The sequence below is a fragment of the Anolis carolinensis genome, unplaced genomic scaffold (assembly GCF_035594765.1).
Source record: "Anolis carolinensis isolate JA03-04 unplaced genomic scaffold, rAnoCar3.1.pri scaffold_11, whole genome shotgun sequence".
Lineage (NCBI taxonomy): Eukaryota > Metazoa > Chordata > Lepidosauria > Squamata > Dactyloidae > Anolis > Anolis carolinensis.
The window spans coordinates 24,169,151-24,189,749 of record NW_026943822.1 but is presented as its reverse complement, the minus strand read 5'-3'; the positions used below and the strand labels follow the sequence as shown (position 1 = coordinate 24,189,749).

At 41.0% G+C, this 20,599-nt stretch overlaps 1 protein-coding gene and 1 non-coding gene across 5 annotated transcripts in view; both read left to right on the top strand.

Annotated features, from left to right (window-relative positions):
* The window catches only part of trpm1 (transient receptor potential cation channel subfamily M member 1), a 52,946-nt gene that overhangs the window by 22,300 nt on the left and 10,047 nt on the right, over positions 1–20,599 (top strand). For all 4 annotated transcript variants that reach the window (XM_062963588.1, XM_008119950.3, XM_062963587.1 and 1 more), the window contains exons 5-19: positions 383–507; positions 2,142–2,313; positions 3,566–3,740; positions 5,785–5,908; positions 7,913–7,985; positions 8,313–8,413; positions 8,953–9,126; positions 10,050–10,184; positions 11,593–11,643; positions 13,825–13,965; positions 14,472–14,501; positions 17,714–18,003; positions 19,623–19,851; positions 20,065–20,187; positions 20,286–20,417. In XM_062963588.1, the coding sequence (XP_062819658.1) occupies positions 383–507; positions 2,142–2,313; positions 3,566–3,740; positions 5,785–5,908; positions 7,913–7,985; positions 8,313–8,413; positions 8,953–9,126; positions 10,050–10,184; positions 11,593–11,643; positions 13,825–13,965; positions 14,472–14,501; positions 17,714–18,003; positions 19,623–19,851; positions 20,065–20,187; positions 20,286–20,417 (2,075 nt within the window). The remainder of the gene's footprint in view (positions 1–382; positions 508–2,141; positions 2,314–3,565; positions 3,741–5,784; positions 5,909–7,912; positions 7,986–8,312; positions 8,414–8,952; positions 9,127–10,049; positions 10,185–11,592; positions 11,644–13,824; positions 13,966–14,471; positions 14,502–17,713; positions 18,004–19,622; positions 19,852–20,064; positions 20,188–20,285; positions 20,418–20,599) is intronic.
* mir204a-1 (microRNA mir-204a-1) lies at positions 2,613–2,708 on the top strand. The gene has a single exon (NR_129912.1). It is a non-coding gene; the product is annotated as a microRNA mir-204a-1 (primary transcript).

Below are 20,599 nucleotides of genomic sequence, written 5' to 3'. Positions count from 1 at the left end.
ATCTACCAGGCTTTGGTGTTCATCTACTTGCATTCACTTCATTCAAGAGATTTGGTGGGATAATATGTCCCAACCAACTCTTATCAGAAGTATTAGAACTTGACTCTGGTTGGCCTCTAGTGGATCTCAGTGTCACCAAAGGCCCTGTTCCATGTGGCCACCTTACCACTTTTCAAGAAGGAGAGATGGAAGGCTTACTAGGTCATTGAGTCCCAAGATGTTTGGGTCTTCAGCTCCCAGAAGCCTCAACGGCTTTGGTCATAAATCAAGGATTCTTGGAGCTGAGGTCCAAAACATCCAGAAGACCAAAGTTTAGGTCTGTTGTTGAAGTAGTAGGGAAGACCTCTAGAGAAGGCTCTAACCCATGCCGTCCTTCCTCTAGGAGTCATTCGCCACGTCGGAGATGCCTTGAAAGACCATTCTTCCAAGTCCAGAGGACGAATCTGTGCCATAGGAATTGCTCCGTGGGGCATTGTGGAAAACAAGGAAGACCTGATTGGGAAAGATGTAAGATCCCAAACATTTGCTCTGGATTCCAACCAGGACTTTCTGCTTTACTTGGATGAAAGAATCTCATGATTTTTTAAATCACAAAGTCAGGCAGGGTAGTGCACTAACTCAGGATTGTTGAGCACTTTTTCCAGCATGGCGAAATGTGTTGGAATACAATTCTGGAGGCCAGGGTTGGAACCAGGTGTGGAACCCATTGGATGACCTTGGGCATGCCGCACTCTCTCAGCCTTAGAGGAAGGCAAAGGAAAACCCCTTGTAAACAAACCCATCCAAGGAAACCCTACAGTCGAGCGTTTGCATCAGATAAGGGGAGCTTCCAAAAACAGTGTTTCTCTTTTTCTCCTCTTGCTGTCGTGGTTGAAATCCTGCTTCTACCTGGCTTTCTTTTGCTCCTATCAGTCCTCCCCAAGGCAGAAATGCAACATTGCCAACTGGCAAAAAATCTGTTCTCTTTAAGTTGCTGGTGTGATCACTTAAAGCTCAACAGATTTTTTACATTGAGCATATTTATTTATTTCTTGCACAAAATGGTCTGTAGAGGGCAGAACAGCTCTGCAAACCTGTACCTGTTTTTCTACATAATTTAACCCTGTACTGGTATTGCCATCCTATAGAAAACTATGGGGGCTATAGTTTTATTTATTTATTTATTTTATGTCAGAAGTGACTAGAGAACATAATGCAAGTCGCTTCTGGTGTGAGAGAATTGGCCGCCTACAGAGATATTGCTGGGAGGCTTCTCTCATGTCCCCGCTAGCTAGAGCTGACAGATGGGAGCTCACCCCTTCTCGCAGATTCAAACCACCAACCTTCAGATCAGCAATCTAACCTTCAGGTCAGCAGTTCAGCCAGTACAAGGTTTTAACCTTGTGAGACTTGCCCAAGGACATGTATTGGGTATTCATAACTGAGCAGGAATTCGAATCCTGGTCTCCAAGTGTCCAAAGACATCTGCCTATTATTGTTGTTGTTGCTGTTGTTTGATACAAATGAGATAAGTACACAGCCAACAAGATCGCTATGCTGGCTGTTGTATTGGATCGCATGTCGGACACTTCCCAAATGTCTAGGACTATGTGATACAGAAATTGATAGTAGGGAAGAAGGAGGCATGGTGAAAAACTAATGGTGTGTGATGGAAAAATACAGCATTAAGGACACAGATGTGACCTCTCTTTTTATTTGGAGTTTTGCAATTAACATATTTATTTATTTATTTATTATTTGCAGCATTTATAATCCGCCCTTCTCACCCCGAAGGGGACTCAGGGCGGATTACATTACACATATAGGCAAACATTCAATGCCTTTTAACATAGAACAAAGACAAGACAAACATAGGCTCCGAGCGGGCCTCGAACTCATGACCTCCTGGTCAGAGTGATTCATTGCAGCTGGTTGCAACTGGCTTGCTCTCCAGCCTGCGCCACAGCCCAGGCCTATGGCGCAGGCCATATTCTATCAGTGATGAGAGGGTTGAATTACACAATTTGTTGTTGTTGTTGTTGTTGTTGTTGTTGTTGTTCTCTCAAGGTGGCTTACACATTGATTGCAGTTGCATTTGAGAGACACTTGGCTTCTGAAGCAAAACCAGAAGGAAACAACGCTGCCTTTTTTCTTTCCGACAGGTGACAAGAGTGTATCAGACCATGTCAAACCCACTAAGCAAACTCTCTGTGCTCAACAGTTCCCACACGCACTTCATCCTGGCCGACAACGGCACCCTGGGCAAATACGGGGCGGAAGTGAAGCTCAGGCGCCAGCTGGAGAAGCACATCTCCCTCCAGAAAATCAACACCCGTAAGTGCGTCGTCCTGTTCCGCTTCCAAGGGAGGTGCTGCATGAAGAACGCTGATGCGACAGTTGCTCCCTAAACGGCATTGAATTCAGCTGAACGTACCTTCTAGCTCTAAATTGTGCATCTAAATTGTGGAATTAATACGGTTCGATACCGCTTGAACCACCATGGGTCGATGCTGTGGAATCCTGAGAGTTGTACTTTAGTGGTATAATTTGGTGGAACATCCCTCTTTGGCATAAAGATAATTATTTTTTCCCTTCTAGCGCTGCAGCGTCCCGACAGGTGACCGAGGCTGCCTGGATCACATGACCTGTGGGCTTCCCTTTGTCATCCTATGCCTGGAGATCGCAGAGAGGCAGGGACAGCAAAGGGGTGCTCAGCTGTTGTCTCTAACGTCGGTCAGCCAGGAAGGGGGGGGGGGGGTTGTGTTAGAAAATGTCATTCTGCCCTGCCTAAGTCTCTATCCTTCGATAGCAAGCCTAGAGCAGAGTTCGGGACACCTTCCCACAGGCTTGATAGGCTTTACTCTTATTTCCTTCTTCCTGTTCTGTTTAGATCCCCCCCATTCACTTGTTGACTTAGAAATGTGATCTCTCCTAGGGCTTTGATGTAACTTCCTCAATTTAGCCTTTGGTATTTTTATGGCCCTAGAGAGAAGAAAGGGACTCACCACGAGGTGGTCCGCCATTCATTCTTCCTGCTTTGTTTCACAGAGAGGACACATTTTGTCCCCTCATGTAGTCAAGATGTAGCTATCTAGATTCTTTGTTGTTTTGATCCATCTACCTGTCTTAGACCAGATTAGATAAGCTAGTTAGCTCCAAACCTTTTCAATCCATCAATGGATTTCTTTTTACCTCAATAGATGTTTTTAAACTTTTTAAGCTGACTTTGCGATCCTTTGCCATCCTGAAGAGACAAAGGCTTTCCTAAACTCACCCCGCATAAGTTTCTCTTCTGCATTGGAAGAAATACTTCCATACACTCTGCCGTTTTTCCTGGGAATTTACCTCACAAAGAGGGTGATTTGAGCTTAACAGCTCCTAGATTCCCAACAGTTTGTATTGGGTGCCACTTGGGGTCGTGTTAGAGATGTGCTTCCCTTTCTGGATTGTTCAGGACTTCATCTGTTTCTTATTCTCTGCTCTTCAACCCCAATGTCTTGGTTGGTGGAGACACTCCAAGGGTCCCCGTGATCTCAGAACCTCCCTCACAGCAATTGACAGCCGTCTTTCTCGCTTTGTCCCGCAGGACTCGGGCAGGGGGTCCCCGTGGTGGGTCTGATCGTGGAAGGAGGCCCCAACGTGATTTCCATCGTCTTGGAATGCCTCCGCGAAGACCCCCCGCTCCCCGTGGTGATTTGCGACGGCAGCGGGAGGGCGTCCGACATTTTATCATTTGCGCACAAATACTCCGAAGAAGGAGGGTAAGAAGAGCACAACGTCTGTGGGCTTCTCTAGTGCAGGGGTCCCCAAACTTTTTAAACAGGGGGCCAGTTCACAATCCCTCAGACCGTTGGAGGGCTGGACTATAGTTGGCCATCAAGGAATAATAATAACAACAACAACAACAACAACAACAACAACAACAACAACAATATGGACATTGGGTGCTGTGCCAAAAGATCCCAGCCGGCATTTGGAAACAATAGACATTGACAAAATTATGATCTGCCAACTGCAAAAGGCCACCCGGCTGGGATCTGCGCACATCATCCGAAAATACATCACACAGTCCTAGACACTTGAGAAGTGTTCGACTTGTGATTTTGTGAAACCAAATCGAGCATATCTATCTTGTTTGCTGTGTCATAATAATAATAATAATAATAATAATAATAATAATAATAATAATAATAATAATAATAATAATAGTAAAGAGGGTTGGAAGAGACCCCTTGGGCCATTGAGTCCAACCCCCTTCTGCCTTTGTGCACCAAAAGCACAAGTAAAGCACCCCTGACAGATGGCCACCCAGCCTCAATGTTAATGATGATGATGATGGTGGTGGTGGTGGTGGTGTTGGAAGAGATCCCTTGCACCATTTAGTCCAACCACCGTCTGCCTTTGTGCCATAGGGGCCATATAAATTGCTTCAATAGGCCGCATGTGGCCCCCGGGCTGTAGTTTGGGGATCCCTGCTCTAGTGTGACTCTGTGGTGTTCTTCCAGGCCAAATATGGCACAGCGTTTGCTAGTATCTAAAGGTATCTAGAGGAACATATCCCCATGGATATGGAATTGGTCCTGTATTTCAGAAAAGGGATGCTGAAGCTGTATAGGACTCACCATCCAATTTCCAAACGTTTACCCTTGCCACCTTTTAAAGCCTTTTTTGATAGCTCTGTGCCTCCCAGTGCCAAGAACACCTTCCAGGTTCTCAGGCTAAAGAGCTTCCTTGCAAACTGGGCGCCTTTGGGAACTCTCCTGCCTCGTCCTGATTAGAGCCCTGTTTTGCAATGACAGGGGAATGCGGAGCCCTTTTCGAGCCTCAGCTTGGGATGAATTGCCTTCCAGTCAAACTGAAAGCAGAGGAAATTGGCCACAGTTGGAAGACTCCGGCTTATGCTTGGTGGGAAACTAGATAGCTTTTTCAAAAATTCTCCCCCTTCCACTTGAGATGTGAAAAGCTGTGCTTATCAACTATAAAAGGCCTATTGATTTGAATGTGTTGTCAGAGGTATTGCATATAGTAAACATCTGGGGTCCGTCCGTCCCTCCAATATTATGGAATGTATGTATATGCCTTCAAATTACCTGCCAACACATGATGACATTATTATTATTATTATTATTATTATTATTATTATTATTATTATTATTATTTTATTATTATTATTATTATTATTATTCACAATAATTAATAATATTAATATTAATAGTAATAATAATAGTAATAACAAAAAAACTTTATTTATATACCACCCTATCTCCCAGAAGGGACTCAGGGCGGTTTACAACAAAGATACAGACATACAATACACAACAATATAAAAACACATTATTACCCAAAAATAAAATTTACATTAAAATAACAATCAGTAAAATCACAGCAGCTTCCAATTGGGGCCAATAATTACTACTATTATTATTTTCTCACTTTTATCTCTTGCCTGGGATATGATGTAAACCCATATAATGCACTTTGACTACACTGAACAGCATTATATGAGTGGGAGGAAGGAAGTGGTAAAACTGCCACATAATGCAGTTTGAAACTGCATTATATGGCAGTGTGGATGCAGCCTCAGAGGGAGTTTGACCACTTCCTTCTTCTGACATCGAGCCTACAACACCTGCTCTCCCTTCCAAGTGCCACTGGGGCCAATTCTCTTCCGATCTCTTGTCCAGACAGAATCTGGTGCCTTGAGGGTATCTAGGCCACTCAGGGATGACACTTGCTTTTTAAACGACTGCTGTTGAATTGTGCGGAAAGCCTAAGCTTCCCTTTTACTCTTTCTAATCTCTTTAGCATCATCAGCGAGTCGCTCAGGGATCAGCTGCTTGTCACCATCCAGAAGACCTTTAACTACAGCCGGAATCAGGCACACCAGCTGTTTGTCATTCTCATGGAATGCATGAAGAAGAAAGAACTGGTAAGGAACCGACGCGCTTGCATATCTCCAAAAACGAGCAAATGCCAGGACCAAGCCATGGAGGATGTTACACTCTAGTCACTTTGACAGTCAAGTCAAACATGGTTTGAGGATAGGGGCCATTGTATATGAAACACAGAGATTTCCTGGGATGGCAGCTCTAGGAATCCCAGCTGGTGGGTTCTGGGAGCTGCCATCCCAGAAAACAACTTCCCCGAACTCTGCTTTTCTTCCATGTTGGATTGATGACATTATTGTGAGGACAAAGAGAGGGAAAGCCTCCTCCTGGCATCATTATTTTATAAATATTACTTATTATTCCTTTTGTTCCTTCATCTGTCCCATTCTGCTTTGATTGTATAAGTAATTTTTCAAATTCTGTTAATTTTATGGACTTTGCCTTGAAGTATGAATGGGGAACACCATCTTGGTGTCCCGCTGGTCACATGGTGCCAACATCTGGGGCAACCAGGGAATCCCTTCCGATTATATAATCTGCTTGTCCTCAAAAGCCTCCATCAAGGAATGGTTTCTCTGCACCGCCCCCCCCCCCCCTTTCCACCCCTCCGTCCCTCCACCTGATCCCGTGGAAAGGCAATAAAGTAGGCAAATTACAGAATGTTCGTTTTGTGGCAACAGCAATTAAAGCACTGCTCTTCTAAAGGGGGGGAGTTAGGAGACCAATTTGATCAGATTAAATATAAATCCTCATGTTCCAGTTTGGAGATAACTGGCTGCAGAGAGAATATCCTGCAGGCATCATGTTCGCTTTCCTTTCTCTGCCAAATCTCTTTGGAGTGTGACAAATGCAAGAGGAAAAGGTCCCGATCCTCCAGAGAGTGAATTCACAGCGTAGGCAGGAGGGCAAAGCCCAAGGCCCTTCTAAACAGGACCTTTGGGGTTCAATAAAGGTTTCCGATCCCCAGCTTGGCTCCTCTCCTTACTTCCGCCGTACAAAGCAGGTGAATGATGCAGGAGGTTTCCTCTGCCTCCTGGCCTAGCATCATCCAAGGCTCAGAGAATCATCATGGCTGAGCAGATACGAGAAGAACAGCCCAAAATGTTTCCCCAAAATAGTCAAAAAATATTTATTTATTTATTTACAGCATTTATACCCCGCCCTTCTCACCCAAGGGGACTCAGGGCGGCTCACAAAGACTGGCAAAATTTAATGCCCAAAACACAATATAAATCAGAACAATACATATAAATCACTTAAAATAAGATTAAAATACATTACAAAACTTAAAACATATGTATAATTAAATTCATTCATCCAGAACCTCGTACAAAAACCTTAATTTGGGCTATGTCGACTTGGGTGTTTATTCATTAAACGCGCTTCTCATGTGTCAACAAACCCGGATGAAAAGATTCCTAGACTGATGAGAATTTTCGCAGCTCAGAATCAAATGCATACAAAATTCAGTGATCGTTGTTTTGCGCAGAAAACTGTTTTCTATACAAAAAATATGACAATAGTGGTGGTGATTACAATGATGATAATGGTAATGATGATGATAATAATAATAATAATTCGACTTGTGATTTTGTAATATGAAATCCAGCATATCTATCTTGTTTGCTGTGTCATACAATGTTGTTGTGTCAATAATAAATAAATAAATAATAATAATAATAATAACAATAATAACAATAATAGCTCATCCCTGATTTAAGCAATGAAGCTTCCACCAAACACAGCCATGTCTGTGTGATTAGAGAGTGGAGGGAATTAATGGAGTTACATCTTAATTCCCAGAAATCCCCCAGTGATCATGGGATCTGGGGATTCTCAGGGTTGTAGTCCAAAAGGTGATGTTTCCAAGCTAAGGGCACAATCGAGTTTTCAATATAGTTTTCCTTGCATCAAACTTTTATCGGGGTGCATGCATGTGTTTTAAAAACACATGCACGGGCTGCAGAGTTGAACAAAACTCTTCAACAATGGGATTGGGGAAATGGAGCAACCACTTACGCCTTTTCTTCTTTGTGGCTGTTCAGATCACGGTGTTCCGCATGGGATCCGAGGGACAGCAGGATATTGAGATGTCTATCTTGACAGCGTTGCTTAAAGGTGAGTCATCCAGGCAACGATGTGGAAACTGCAAAAAGGTGGCCCTCTCTGTCTGCATATTTAGGTAACAATATTAATACTGGACCAAGTATGAATTCTTAAATGGGGCTCCCTTAGAATAGAGGCAATCTGCCTTTTTTGGAAAGTTTTACTAGTTGCTAGAATTCCCATCCTGATCCAGAACAGTTAAAGACAGATCATTGTGCTATAATTGCATAAGGTCCCTGTTTGGTTTTCTCTTTCTTCTTATTCTGTTTATTGATTTGGTAGAAAGTTGAAGCTGTCCCCATTGTGGAATAAGTATTGAACCGTCCTTTGCTTCCTTAGGGACCAATGCATCTGCCCCAGATCAGCTGAGTTTAGCCTTGGCCTGGAATCGAGTGGACATCGCACGGAGCCAGATCTTTGTTTTCGGACACCACTGGCCGGTAACCATTTTCTTGGAGAAATTGTTGGATCCCTTTTTAACAAAAAATCAGTCACAATTATCTCATTTTTGCATGTGAAAGTATTCAGCCCTCTCGTATAATTTCTAATCTATGAAGATTAAGCCAGTCTGCATGAGATTTTATAAACTGATCACATTTCTGACTCTGAGTAGCTGAAGAATGGCAACCAAGAATTGCTGGGGATCCATCCCAAGTCTCGTCTCACTTAAGGCCAACCTTTTTGGCCCCTGGCGTGGAGAACAATACCACACTTAGCAGTCCCACTCACCGTATCATTAGTAAATTAGTTTAAATTATATTTATTTATGACAATATGTATTGGTGGTGTTGCTGTGGTATGCCCTCACATTCTTGGAAAGGCCTGAGGCCTTGATGCAACTCTGCTGCAACAATTTTGTCTTGGGTCCCTGTTTACTTGCTCGTTCAGATCGTGATTTGTATCCAATGTCTTAATGGGATTTCCCAATGCGTTTTGTAACGTCTTGGGCCACTCAGCTGCCATTTTCTCCCCATTGCAGCCCTTGGGAAGCCTTGCGGCTGGAGACGGGGTGGCCCCCGAAAAGGAGAAGAAGTCCCCGGCGCCTCAAGCGAAAGGAGGAAGAGGGAAAGGCAAAGGGAAGAAGAAGGGCGGGAAGCAGAAGGAAGAGCCGGAGGAGGAAACGGATCCAAGGAAACTGGAGCTGCTGAACTGGGTGAGGACAAAAGCAGTGTCCTCCCATCACCCCAAATAGAGATTGCCTTTATGGAGTGCTTGCTCCTTTTCATTTTTCTGCTTTAGGATAATAACAATAACAATAACAATAATAAGTTTATTTGTATCCTGCCACCATCTCCCCCGGAGGGGACTTGGGGCGGCTCACAGAAATATCAGATACAAAACAATAACAATGTACAATACATCAATAAACAATAACATGTACCAGTTATAATATTTAAGCACTGACCAGAAAATGAAACATACTTACTAAAAAACAGAATTACTAACTAACTAACTAACTAACTAACTTAAAAACATAGAATTAAAAACAGTGAGGTTGCAATGATAGATTAGCAAAGGATTATTATTATTATTATTATTCTTAAACTTTATTTGTACCCCGCTAGCATCTCCCAAAGGACTCGATGCGGCTTACAAAGGCCAAGGCCTCAACACACAATATAACAATACAAAACAAAGGCAACTTAAAAGAATTAAATCAGTATAAACCACAAGCAATAACAATACGCTAAAACACAATAGAACTGGGATGTAGTTTCTGTGCCAGGGTGGGCCTTTTGGGGGATCTTAGGCAGTTGTGCTTATCGATTTCTGCAATTTGGCTCCAGAAATCCCCTAAAGAGCAGCCGTGAAGGCCTTGATGCGCCAAGGCTTGTCTTGTTCCTTCAAAATACTAGTACTCTCCAGAACTTGGGAACGTTACTATCAAAGTATCATCAAAATCAGAACTTATATACCAACATTATTTCTTGGACTGCAAATGGATAATCATTCAAACCACTAACTGTTGATTTTTCCCCTTTTCGTCCAACAGAAACATCCCTGTCGTCCAGCACAGTGTTTGCCTTGGTTTGGCACTTCCATTTAATGTATTTTTCATTCTCCCTTTTTACACAGGTAAACTCCTTGGAGCAGGCAATGCTCGATGCTTTGGTCTTGGACCGGGTGGACTTTGTGAAGCTCCTGATCGAGAACGGAGTCAGTATGCAGCGCTTCCTCACAATTCCTCGGCTGGAGGAGCTTTATAATACTGTGAGTGAATATGGAGGCAACTAACCTGAAAGAACATAAAGATGGCAAAGGTGGCTTTAGTGCAAGGATGGGCTATTATTATTATTATTATTATTATTAATATTAATATTGACAAAACAACATAGTATGACACAGCAAACAAGATATATATGCTGGATTTTATATCACAAAATTACCAAGCGTTTAGGACTGTCTTCCCAAGCGTTTAGGGTTGTATTATTATTATTATTATTATTATTATTGACACAACGATGTTGTATGACACAGCAAACAAGATAGATATGCTGGACTTCGTATCACAAAATCACAAGTCGAACACTTCCCAAGCGTTATTATTATTATTGTTGTTATTATTATTGTTGTTATTATTATTTTATTGTATGACACAGCAAACAAGATAGATATGCTGGATTTCGTTTCACAAAATCACTTGGGAAGTGTTCGACTTGTGATTATTATTATTATTATTATTATCATCATCATCATCATCATCATGGTCATCATTATTGATTGATATGCAAACTATGGGAGGTAAGGTTGCAGAAACTCAAACTCAAACCAAAATTAGTCTGGAATATCAGTATGCAATTGAGAGAGAGATGTTGGGAGTGTGAATTTTCATAGACAGAAGCTGGAAAGCGTCCAGAGGAGGGCGACTAAAATGATTAAGGGTCTGGAGAACAAGCCCTATGAGGAGCGGCTTAAAGAGCTGGGCATGTTTAGCCTGCAGAAGAGAAGGCTGAGAGGAGACATGATAGCCATGTACAAATACGTGAAGGGAAGTCCTAGGGAGGAGGGAGCAAGATTGTTTTCTGCTGCCCTGCAGACTAGGACACGGAACAATGGCTTCAAACTACAGGAAAGGAGATTCCACTTGAACATCAGGAAGAACTTCCTCACTGTGAGAAGGGCTGTTCGACAGTGGAACTCTCTCCCCGGGGCCGTGGTGGAGGCTCCTTCTTTGGAGGCTTTTAAGCAGAGGCTGGATGGCCATCTGTCGGGGGTGCTTTGAATGCGATTTCCTGCTTCTTAGCAGGGGGTTGGACTGGATGGCCCATGAGGTCTCTTCCAACTCTACTATTCTATGATTCTATGATTCTAAGTCTACTTTATCATATCCATGAAATGAGGGGCCTTTGTAGACAAACTGTATGTGTGAAGAGCCATCAAAACGTTAAGGTTGTGGGTCCAGTGGTGAGATTACAAGTTCAGTTTTAAGGTCATTGGAGAACCTAGTAAAGGAGAAAGGAATGGACTTGAGAAAGGAGGTAAAGAACAGAAGGAGACATTGAGAGAGAGAAAATAGAATGCGTACAGAGACGGGAGGTGGGCCTGGTGTAAATAATGCTTTTAAGAAACCATTCCTATATTAAGTCTTCCAACATTGCTCACACGTTGTCTTTTTCAGAGATTGGGCCCACCAAATACTTTACATCTGATTGTCAGGGATGTGAAAAAGGTAAGGTGTATGGTATATAAGATGTGGGTTAGGAGAAACTGAAATGAGCAAGATATGTTCCTATTTGTCTGAGAAAAAATAATATTACAAGTTGCCAGTTGTTGAGTCATATGTAGTCACAATGTTTTCTGTTCATGATCAAGTGAGATTATAGCATGTAGAGTATGAAAATCATGCAATAATCCTATTGGAAAAACCATGGAGCGGCCAAGAAGGAGGAGTCCAGCATCTGGCATCTGTCAAGGGTTTTTAGTATCATCCCTGCTAAAAAATAATATTTGTAAATGTTTGTTTTAGATGAAATATGAGTGAGATACAGTAGTAGTCTATAACATTGTGAATGGAGCATTGTTATTTGCTATCAAGTTGGTGTCAAGATAATGAAGGAAAGATCTTATATTAATGGCGCAGGTTTTTCAAAATCAAGGAAGCCTTAGATTTCTTGACTGAATCTGAAGTGAAGTCATCCCTTTTCCATCCTGTCTTCCACTTGATCTGGCATGGTCACCTTTTCCAATAATTCACGTCATCTCATGATATGTTCCAAGTATGATAGCCTCAGTTTGGTCATTGCCGGTTGATGGTGTCCAAATAGATTGTCGGGAGATGGTAAAGATGAGCTTCCTCCCTTTCTCACAATACTAGAATTTGGGCACCACCACCCAAAGGAAATGATTGACAGACAATAGAAGGATGTCTTCACTCATCACATAAATCATTGACTAAAACCATTAGTTTATATGTGATGCATTCATAATAAGGTGAATTCTATCAAGACTTAATGGAAAGGGCTGGTATCTTCATGCCCAGCTCGTGCCTTCCCTTGTCTCCCTCTTCCCACCCCAGTATCAGACTGGTTGCTACTGGAAATGGAAAGTTAGATTATATTGACTTCTAGTCCAATCCAGTGGGGCATTTTACATATTCCCGTTCCAACTGGTTAAAGGATTACCAAATTAAAAAAAGCGTAGGATGGGTCACACTGAACATCTCTTCATTCTGTGATATCTATGCATATTGTGTGTTCATATTCCATTATTCACTGTCAGCATTTTTCTTCATCGTGGTGTCTGTGAAATCGCTCTCTGCCATCATTAACATGCCATTGTGTGTTTCTCCATCTCTGTCTCTCTTTCCTTCTTCTTTCCATCGCACTCCTTTGGCTCATTCCCATCCAGCGACTAACTAGGGGATTTCGATGGGTTAACATGGAGGTGAATGACTTGCGTAGAACATAGCATTTTTGTCTTAGTTTGTTGTTGTCTCGTTTCTCTTAGATTAGACCCCACGGCTGTTTTAAAAAATGTGTATCTTTCCCTCAAAGCGGTAGGACATGTGCCAGCTTTTAACAGAACTATCCAATCTGCAGCAATATGGCCATAGAGGTTATACAACAGCAATCTGGATGGCGGATTAATCAAAAGCTTGTTTGGCTTTGGAGATATTGTAAAATTGTAGTTAATATGGGTTTCCTAATGGAAGCTGGTGGTTGGATTTCTGACAAACGTGGGATCCTGATATCAATCTGATGAAGCAGAATCCAGGCAGTTAATGACTCTCAGGTTCATACGGGGAGTAAGATCTACTTGCAAAATGAAGTATCTTGATTACTGTTGGCTTTCATTCCAAAGAGTTATCATTCCATGGAGTGGAGATTGTGAACTGAAATTTTCTTCTGGAACGTCTGATGATGCTTCCACGAACCAAAACATTGAGCTTCCTCACTCAAGAGTCCATGTCTTTATAATTTGCTTTAATATTACAATTCCTGTAGCTTCAGAGGATATATTCCTCAATTTACTATTCAGTTATGAACAACATGGAGTGGAGATCGTGGACTGAAAGGTTTCTTCTGGAACGTCTGATGATGCTCCCACGAACCAAAGCATTGGGCTTCCTCACTCAGGAGTCCATGCCTTTATAATTTGATTTAATGATACAATCCCTGTTTCTTCAGAGGATATATTCCTGAATTTCCAAAGCCTACAGCAGGACAGCAAGGGGAGAGCCATCTTGGCCTCCCTAGAAAGACAATTCCAAAGCCACCAAGAAGGACACACTCCCTGCAAGCAGTGTTGTAATCTTTAGCAAATGTGTGCAATACCAAATAAATATAAGGTCTCCCAGATTGTGTTTTTCCACCCAGCAATGACATATGTGTTGGGTTTTTTTCCTTCCCAGGGCAACCTGCCTCCAGACTACCACATTAGCCTCATTGACATTGGCCTGGTGCTAGAATATCTCATGGGTGGGGCGTACCGCTGCAACTATACGCGGAAGAGCTTCCGGACCCTCTACAACAATTTATTTGGACCAAAGAGGGTAGGAATCAATTGCATTTCATCACTATCTTTGGGTTTTAGCTTTTTTTTTAGCCCCCATAGTGTGTATTGTTTAAGATAATGGTCCATATCTTGATTTCAGTGGACTGACTCTCTGTAAAGTTGAGTCTGCTGTAAATTATTGTCCATGACGAATCTTAACACGAGAACTTTGGTCTTGAATGGTCTAGAGATATGGTATAGCCTCCATACCTGTTGGGAATATGTTCCTGGACTTCACACGAATATGTGAGTGTGAATAATAGAAATTCTATTAAAATGAAAGACATGTGGTCCAGAAATACAAGAGAGTTGTGCTGGAAGACCTAGAAAAAGCTTAGCAATGACATATTTTGTTGAGTATGGATAAATATAGGAGTATTACTATTCCGTATTTTCGATTTAAGAACATAAGCAGCATGGAAAAACTTAACAGTGTCTTTCAGTCAACTAATATTTCCTTTTTTTCTCCTTTCTTTCCTCGTTTCTCTTCCACAAAACTTGCAGCCTAAAGCTCTTAAGCTTCTCGGGATGGAGGTAAGGTTTTGTTTTGTCACATAAGAAGATGGTCCATCCTCTTATTTTGATTCCCTGATTTTAGAAACAAGCACACTTTAGTTGCCAGGATTGGGTTTTTCTTGTTTGCTTCTACCTAGTGACATCCTCATCAAGTTAAGCCATTTAAATGCCTCCCAATTTCCTAGCCCTGGAGGCAATCTCAAGACTTGCACACAATCCTCCTTTCCGCACAGGAAATATCTAAGGCTTCGGCACGTATTGTAGCATACAGATATGGGCAAAAATCATTTATAAAATATATATAAACACAAAGCCGAGCCCATTGCTCTGAAAGCTGGGTAAGCAGCTTTGCAGTGCACAAAGGAAGCCTCAACAATGCTTAATCTTCTCTGAAATCTCTTTGTCTTTTCTGGCGGCCGAAATAGGAATGGCCTGCCTCTGCCGAGATAAAAGCAAGTCCAGGTTTAGCAAGACCAGAAGGACCAAATCTGGTTTGAACTTGGTTTCCTTTAGATTCATGGTGTTGAGGACTCCTGTTCTGCATCCCTCCCTTTTCCCTTTTTCCCCATTCCTTCCTTCCATGTTGTTTTGCTGGAGTAATGTTCCACCTTCCTTGTCCCTTCAGGAAATGGGATAGTCTTTCCTTTGGGGAGTCCTGCGTAAGTAAAGAGAAAACATTTCCAACTTAGCCTTTGAAGTAATCTTTCTCTCATCTCCTTCCTCAAATTGCTTTGCTTGTTCTATGCATGGCATAAAAATAATATAATAAAAATGGGGATTCATATTCTTGCTATTATAAAAATATTCCACTTACACCTGTGAGATGCTGGGATCAAGGGGGTTACTCTGCATTTTTAGCTGACCCACTTGCCTTGTGATTCAGGTTGAGTATCTTCCAAAATATACATATATCTATATATATAAAAGGATAATGAAATTTCGGCCTAGGACAAAACAACAAAACTACACATCCCAGAAACACTAAACTTGGCAGCACAACCCCTCATCCATGCCTCTACATTCATACAACAAAAAGAAAAGAAAAATAAAATCCTAATTAGAGGGAGAGGAATAATTGTTTTTATCCAATTGCTGCCAGTTCAAAGGCTAAGCTCCACCCACTTGGTTTCCTAGCAACCCACGCAGCCCAGGGGACAGGCAGAGTTAGGCCTCACTTAGGCCTCTTCCACAGATTATCAGATTTGCACTGGATTATATGGCAGTGTAGACTCAAGGCCCTTCCACACAGCTATATAACCCATTTATAATCTTATATTATCTGCTTTGAACTGGATTATCTTGACTCCACACTGCCATATAATCCACTACAGTGTGCAGTTGGACACAACTGGACTTCATGTCAGGAGAAAACCTTTACCCTTTACCTTAACTACCACCAATTCCTCAATACTTTATTTCCAATACCACCGTACTTCGCCACAGCAACGCGTGGCCAGGCACAGCTAGTACAATATAATTTACAAAATATAATATTATAATATATTGTATATGCATATAATATTAATAATATTGTTTTGTAATACAATATAATACTAATAATACAATATAATAATATTAATTATAAATAATATATTACATGTAATATTATTAATAATATTACAATATATAGACATAGTACAATATGGTAATTTATTGCCAGTATTGTGCTATGCTAATAATATAATATTGTATGTAAATTTAATTTGTAAGCCGCTCTGAGTCCCCTTCAGGGTGAGAAGGGCGGGATATAAATGTATTAAATAAATAAATAAAATCTGAAAATAATAATAATATTATTAATAATAATATTTATTTTTATTACCTGCATCTCCTTATAGGTCGAGGCGAGGCACAACATAGTTAAAATACATAATAATAATAATAATAATAATAATAATAATAATAATAATAATAATAATGATTATGTGATCCAATACGATAGCCAGCAGAGTGTCTGCTGTGGACTTATCTTGTTGTGTTTCAAATAATAATAATAATAATAATAATAATAATAATAATAATAATACATTCAATAAAAACGTACATTAAAACATATTCGTATAAGATTTAAATACAATAGATAACAGAATCTGAACTAGCCCAGAATCCAAAATTGATGATGGCTGAGATAGTGAACGTTTATTTTTATGAGGGTTCTTTGAACACAGACTTGGTTTCATGCACAAAAATATGATGTATTAAATTGCCTTCAGGCTGTGTGTATAAGAAGGTGTACAGTAGAGTCTCACTTATCCAACATAAACGGGCTGGCAGAACGTTGGATAAGCGAATATGTTGGATAATAAGGAGAGATTAAGGAGAAGCCTATTAAACACCAAATTAGGTTATGATTTTACAAATTAAGTACCAAAACATCATGTTATACAACAAATTTGACAGAAAAAATAGTTCAATACGCAGTAATGCTACGTAGTAATTACTGTATTTACGAATTTAACACCAAAATATTATGATGTATGGAAAACATTGACTACAAAAATGCGTTGGATAATCCAGAACGTTGGATAAGCGAATGTTGGATAAGTGAGACTTTACTGTATATGCAAGATCAATAAATTTAATGTTTAAATTTGGGTCCCATCTCCAAGATAACTTATTATGTGTATGTAACTATTCCAAAATCAAAAATAAATCTGAAATACGGAACACGTCTCTTCCCAGGCTTTTGGCATATGGCATACAATATAATTTACAACAATATATAATAATTATAACATATTGTATATACATATAATATTCAAAATATTTTATTGTAATACGATATAATAATAATAATAATAATAATAATAATAATAATAATAATAATAATAATAATAATACAATATACTGGATCTGTAATACCATTTGCCAGTTCATAGTTTGGTCCGCACTTCTAAGCACAAGAGCCAAAGGCAAGTCCTAGCAGCCGTAATGGAAATCTGCAGAGTGACCCCTGATGCGATTGCTATGGAAAATCTCTCTTATCCAAGTAAACCTCAGTTAACAAATGGGTGTCAATGTTAGAGGCCCTGCTAGTGGAGGTATGCCTGTATTAGTAACACACACGCATGATGATTTTGCATGCTAATCTAAACCTTTTCTGATTTTGTCCACAACTAACAACAATGCATGGACTATGCCTTTTCTCGGTGCTGGCATGTTTGTGGCATCTCACAGAGTGAGCAAAACAGCACCTTCGAGGAGACCTTAATTCCCTTCCTCCTTCCTAGGACGATGAGCCTCCAACCAAAGGGAAGAAGAAGAAGAAGAAAAAGGAGGAGGAGATTGACATCGACGTGGACGACCCGGAGGTCAGCCGCTTCAAGTACCCCTTCCATGAGCTGATGGTGTGGGCTGTGCTGATGAAGCGGCAGAAGATGGCCCTCTTCCTCTGGCAGCGGGGAGAGGAGTCCATGGCCAAGGCGCTGGTGGCCTGCAAACTCTACAAAGCCATGGCCCACGAGTCTTCCGAGAGCGAGCTGGTGGACGACATCTCCCAAGACTTGGACAACAACTCCAAGTGAGATGGGATTCTCTTGTGGAGTTGGATGTTGGCTCAATGTTAGAGAGTCTGTGGCAAGTTAGAGATTTAAGGAGCAAAACATGGAGGGGGAAAACTAAGCTTTCTTGTAGGACCTCAATTCTAAGATAGAAAGGTTACTCATGGTGCTGATGTAACCTAGGTCCATCTTGGAAGGTCAAGAGAAGACTCATGAGAAGAAGAGGCTGAGAAAGATGCCGTTTCTATCACAGAGGGGTCAGGATAAATAGACATGGAGGGAGGATTCTTGAGCTCACTCAAACTGTCTAAACCAATGATGGGCGAGCTTTTGCGCTTGGTGTGTCAAAATTCACCAAAAAACCTAGCATGACTTGGGTGGTGTGTCACTTCGAGAGAAAAAAAACCATAATTTCGCAATATGTATAGTTTAAATAACAAAAATATATAATTGTAATATATAACTGTATTTAATAAATCAAAAACTATTTACTACCATTATTTCCATGTACAACCATCTATGGTACCTCTTGCAGTTTCCACGCTGATTTCTCTCTATTCTAGTTTCAATGTAGTCATGAATAATGAATAATATAATAATATAATAGTAATAATATGATAATATAATACAATAATAATAGAGTGATATAATTGTATATATGTGTGTGTGTGTGTGTGTGTGTGTGTGTGTGTGTGTGTGTGTGTAATGTGCATAATTCCCATGGACTAAACAACAAAACCACTGGACCAAATCACATCACATTTGGCCACAAAAGACATAGTCATCCAATCAATCTGCATGCAACAGCATGTCAGCAAAAATGGCTAGGTATGTCAGTGCTGACATGCATGTCATAGGTTGGCCATCACTGGTCTAAACTATTACTACTGCCCATCGGTGTTAAGCATTGTTGCTTTTCCAACACCCAAGACTTTACTGTTGAATATTTTATTTATTTATTTATTAGCAACATTTATATCCCTCCCTTCTCACCCCGAAGGGTCTCAGGGCGGCTTACAAGTTATATTTACTTACAATATATTATATTATTAAGATAGCACAATATAAGCATTATATATTACTATATTGTACTACAACATTATATTGTAATATTATTAGTCATATTACATGTAATATAAATATACAATTATAATAGTGTATTATTATTATATTGTATTACATTATAATATTATCAATATTATATGTATATTATATGTATAATATTGACACCATTTAGTAGAATAAACTTTATTGGTGGTCTATGGCAGACATATTCCACATCCCCTCGTGACCATTGGTAGGAGTGGGGTTCAAAAATGTAATCCCAGTAGCAGCCAACAGCTTCATGGAAACCTTGGACTAGGGTGAAGCCAATGGAAGATGGCCTCCCAACACAGAAACCAAGCTAGAAAATCCAAGCGCACAAGCATGACCCATCTCCACACCAAGGACCATCACAACAGTTCAATACCTTCACCAATCCCTCTCAAAATAGTGATGAGAAGTCATGCAATGCCACTTCCTGCCACCACATGAACATGGGGATGTGTGGCCATGGGAGGGCTCTAGGTGCACTGATTCATGATATAGATAGACCTGGCTGTGGTGTGAGATTCTTTTCCATTCTTTTTTTCTGCAGGGACTTTGGCCAGTTGGCCGTGGAGCTGCTGGACCAGTCCTATAAGCATGATGAGCAGGTGGCCATGAAGCTCCTGACGTACGAGCTGAAAAACTGGAGCAACTCCACTTGTTTGAAGCTGGCCGTGGCCGCCAAGCACCGGGACTTCATTGCCCACACTTGCAGCCAGATGTTGCTGACAGACATGTGGATGGGGAGGCTGCGCATGCGGAAGAACCCAGGTCTTAAGGTAATGTCCAGCTGGTGATTTCTGCAGATGTGGACGGCAACATTTTCATATCAATGTTGTTACCTTTTGACCTTGATCTTTACTGGGTGAGAGGTAGGACATGTCTCCGAGCAACATGCTATGGAGGTGAACATATAAGTGAAGGAGATATTCTCAGATACTTTCCTGGTGCTCCATAGTGAAGAAGCCTCTTCTTCTCCTCTCCTTCTCCAGGTCATAATGGGGATCCTGTTCCCTCCCACCATCTTGTTCCTGGAGTTCCGCACCTGCGACGACTACTCCTATCAAACATCGAAGGAGAACGAAGTTGGGAAAGAAAAGGAGGAGGAGAACGCGGTCAGTACGGACCCTTCCCCAGAGCAGCCTTTATGGGGTTTTCCTACACGGAATCATAGAACGACAGTGAATTATTGGCTGACTTGCTTCTCTTGTAGGACGCCAATGCTGACACGGGTTCCCGGAAGGGAGACGAGGAGGACGGGAACAAAAAGCAAAAGGGCCTTCCCATTGGGACGAAGATCTATGAGTTCTACAATGCCCCCATTGTGAAGTTTTGGTTTTACACAGTAAGCCACAACTATATATCCCATTATTTTCTGAAGCTTTTAACGGACCAGTGCAAATTCTATAATTGGGAATGATGTTCCAAAGATTGGAAAAAAATTATCTTTTTGGACGACAACTCCTAGAAACCTGTAGGTCACACTGAAACTATGAAAGTTATAGTCTGTGAAGGAGTTTTGGAAGT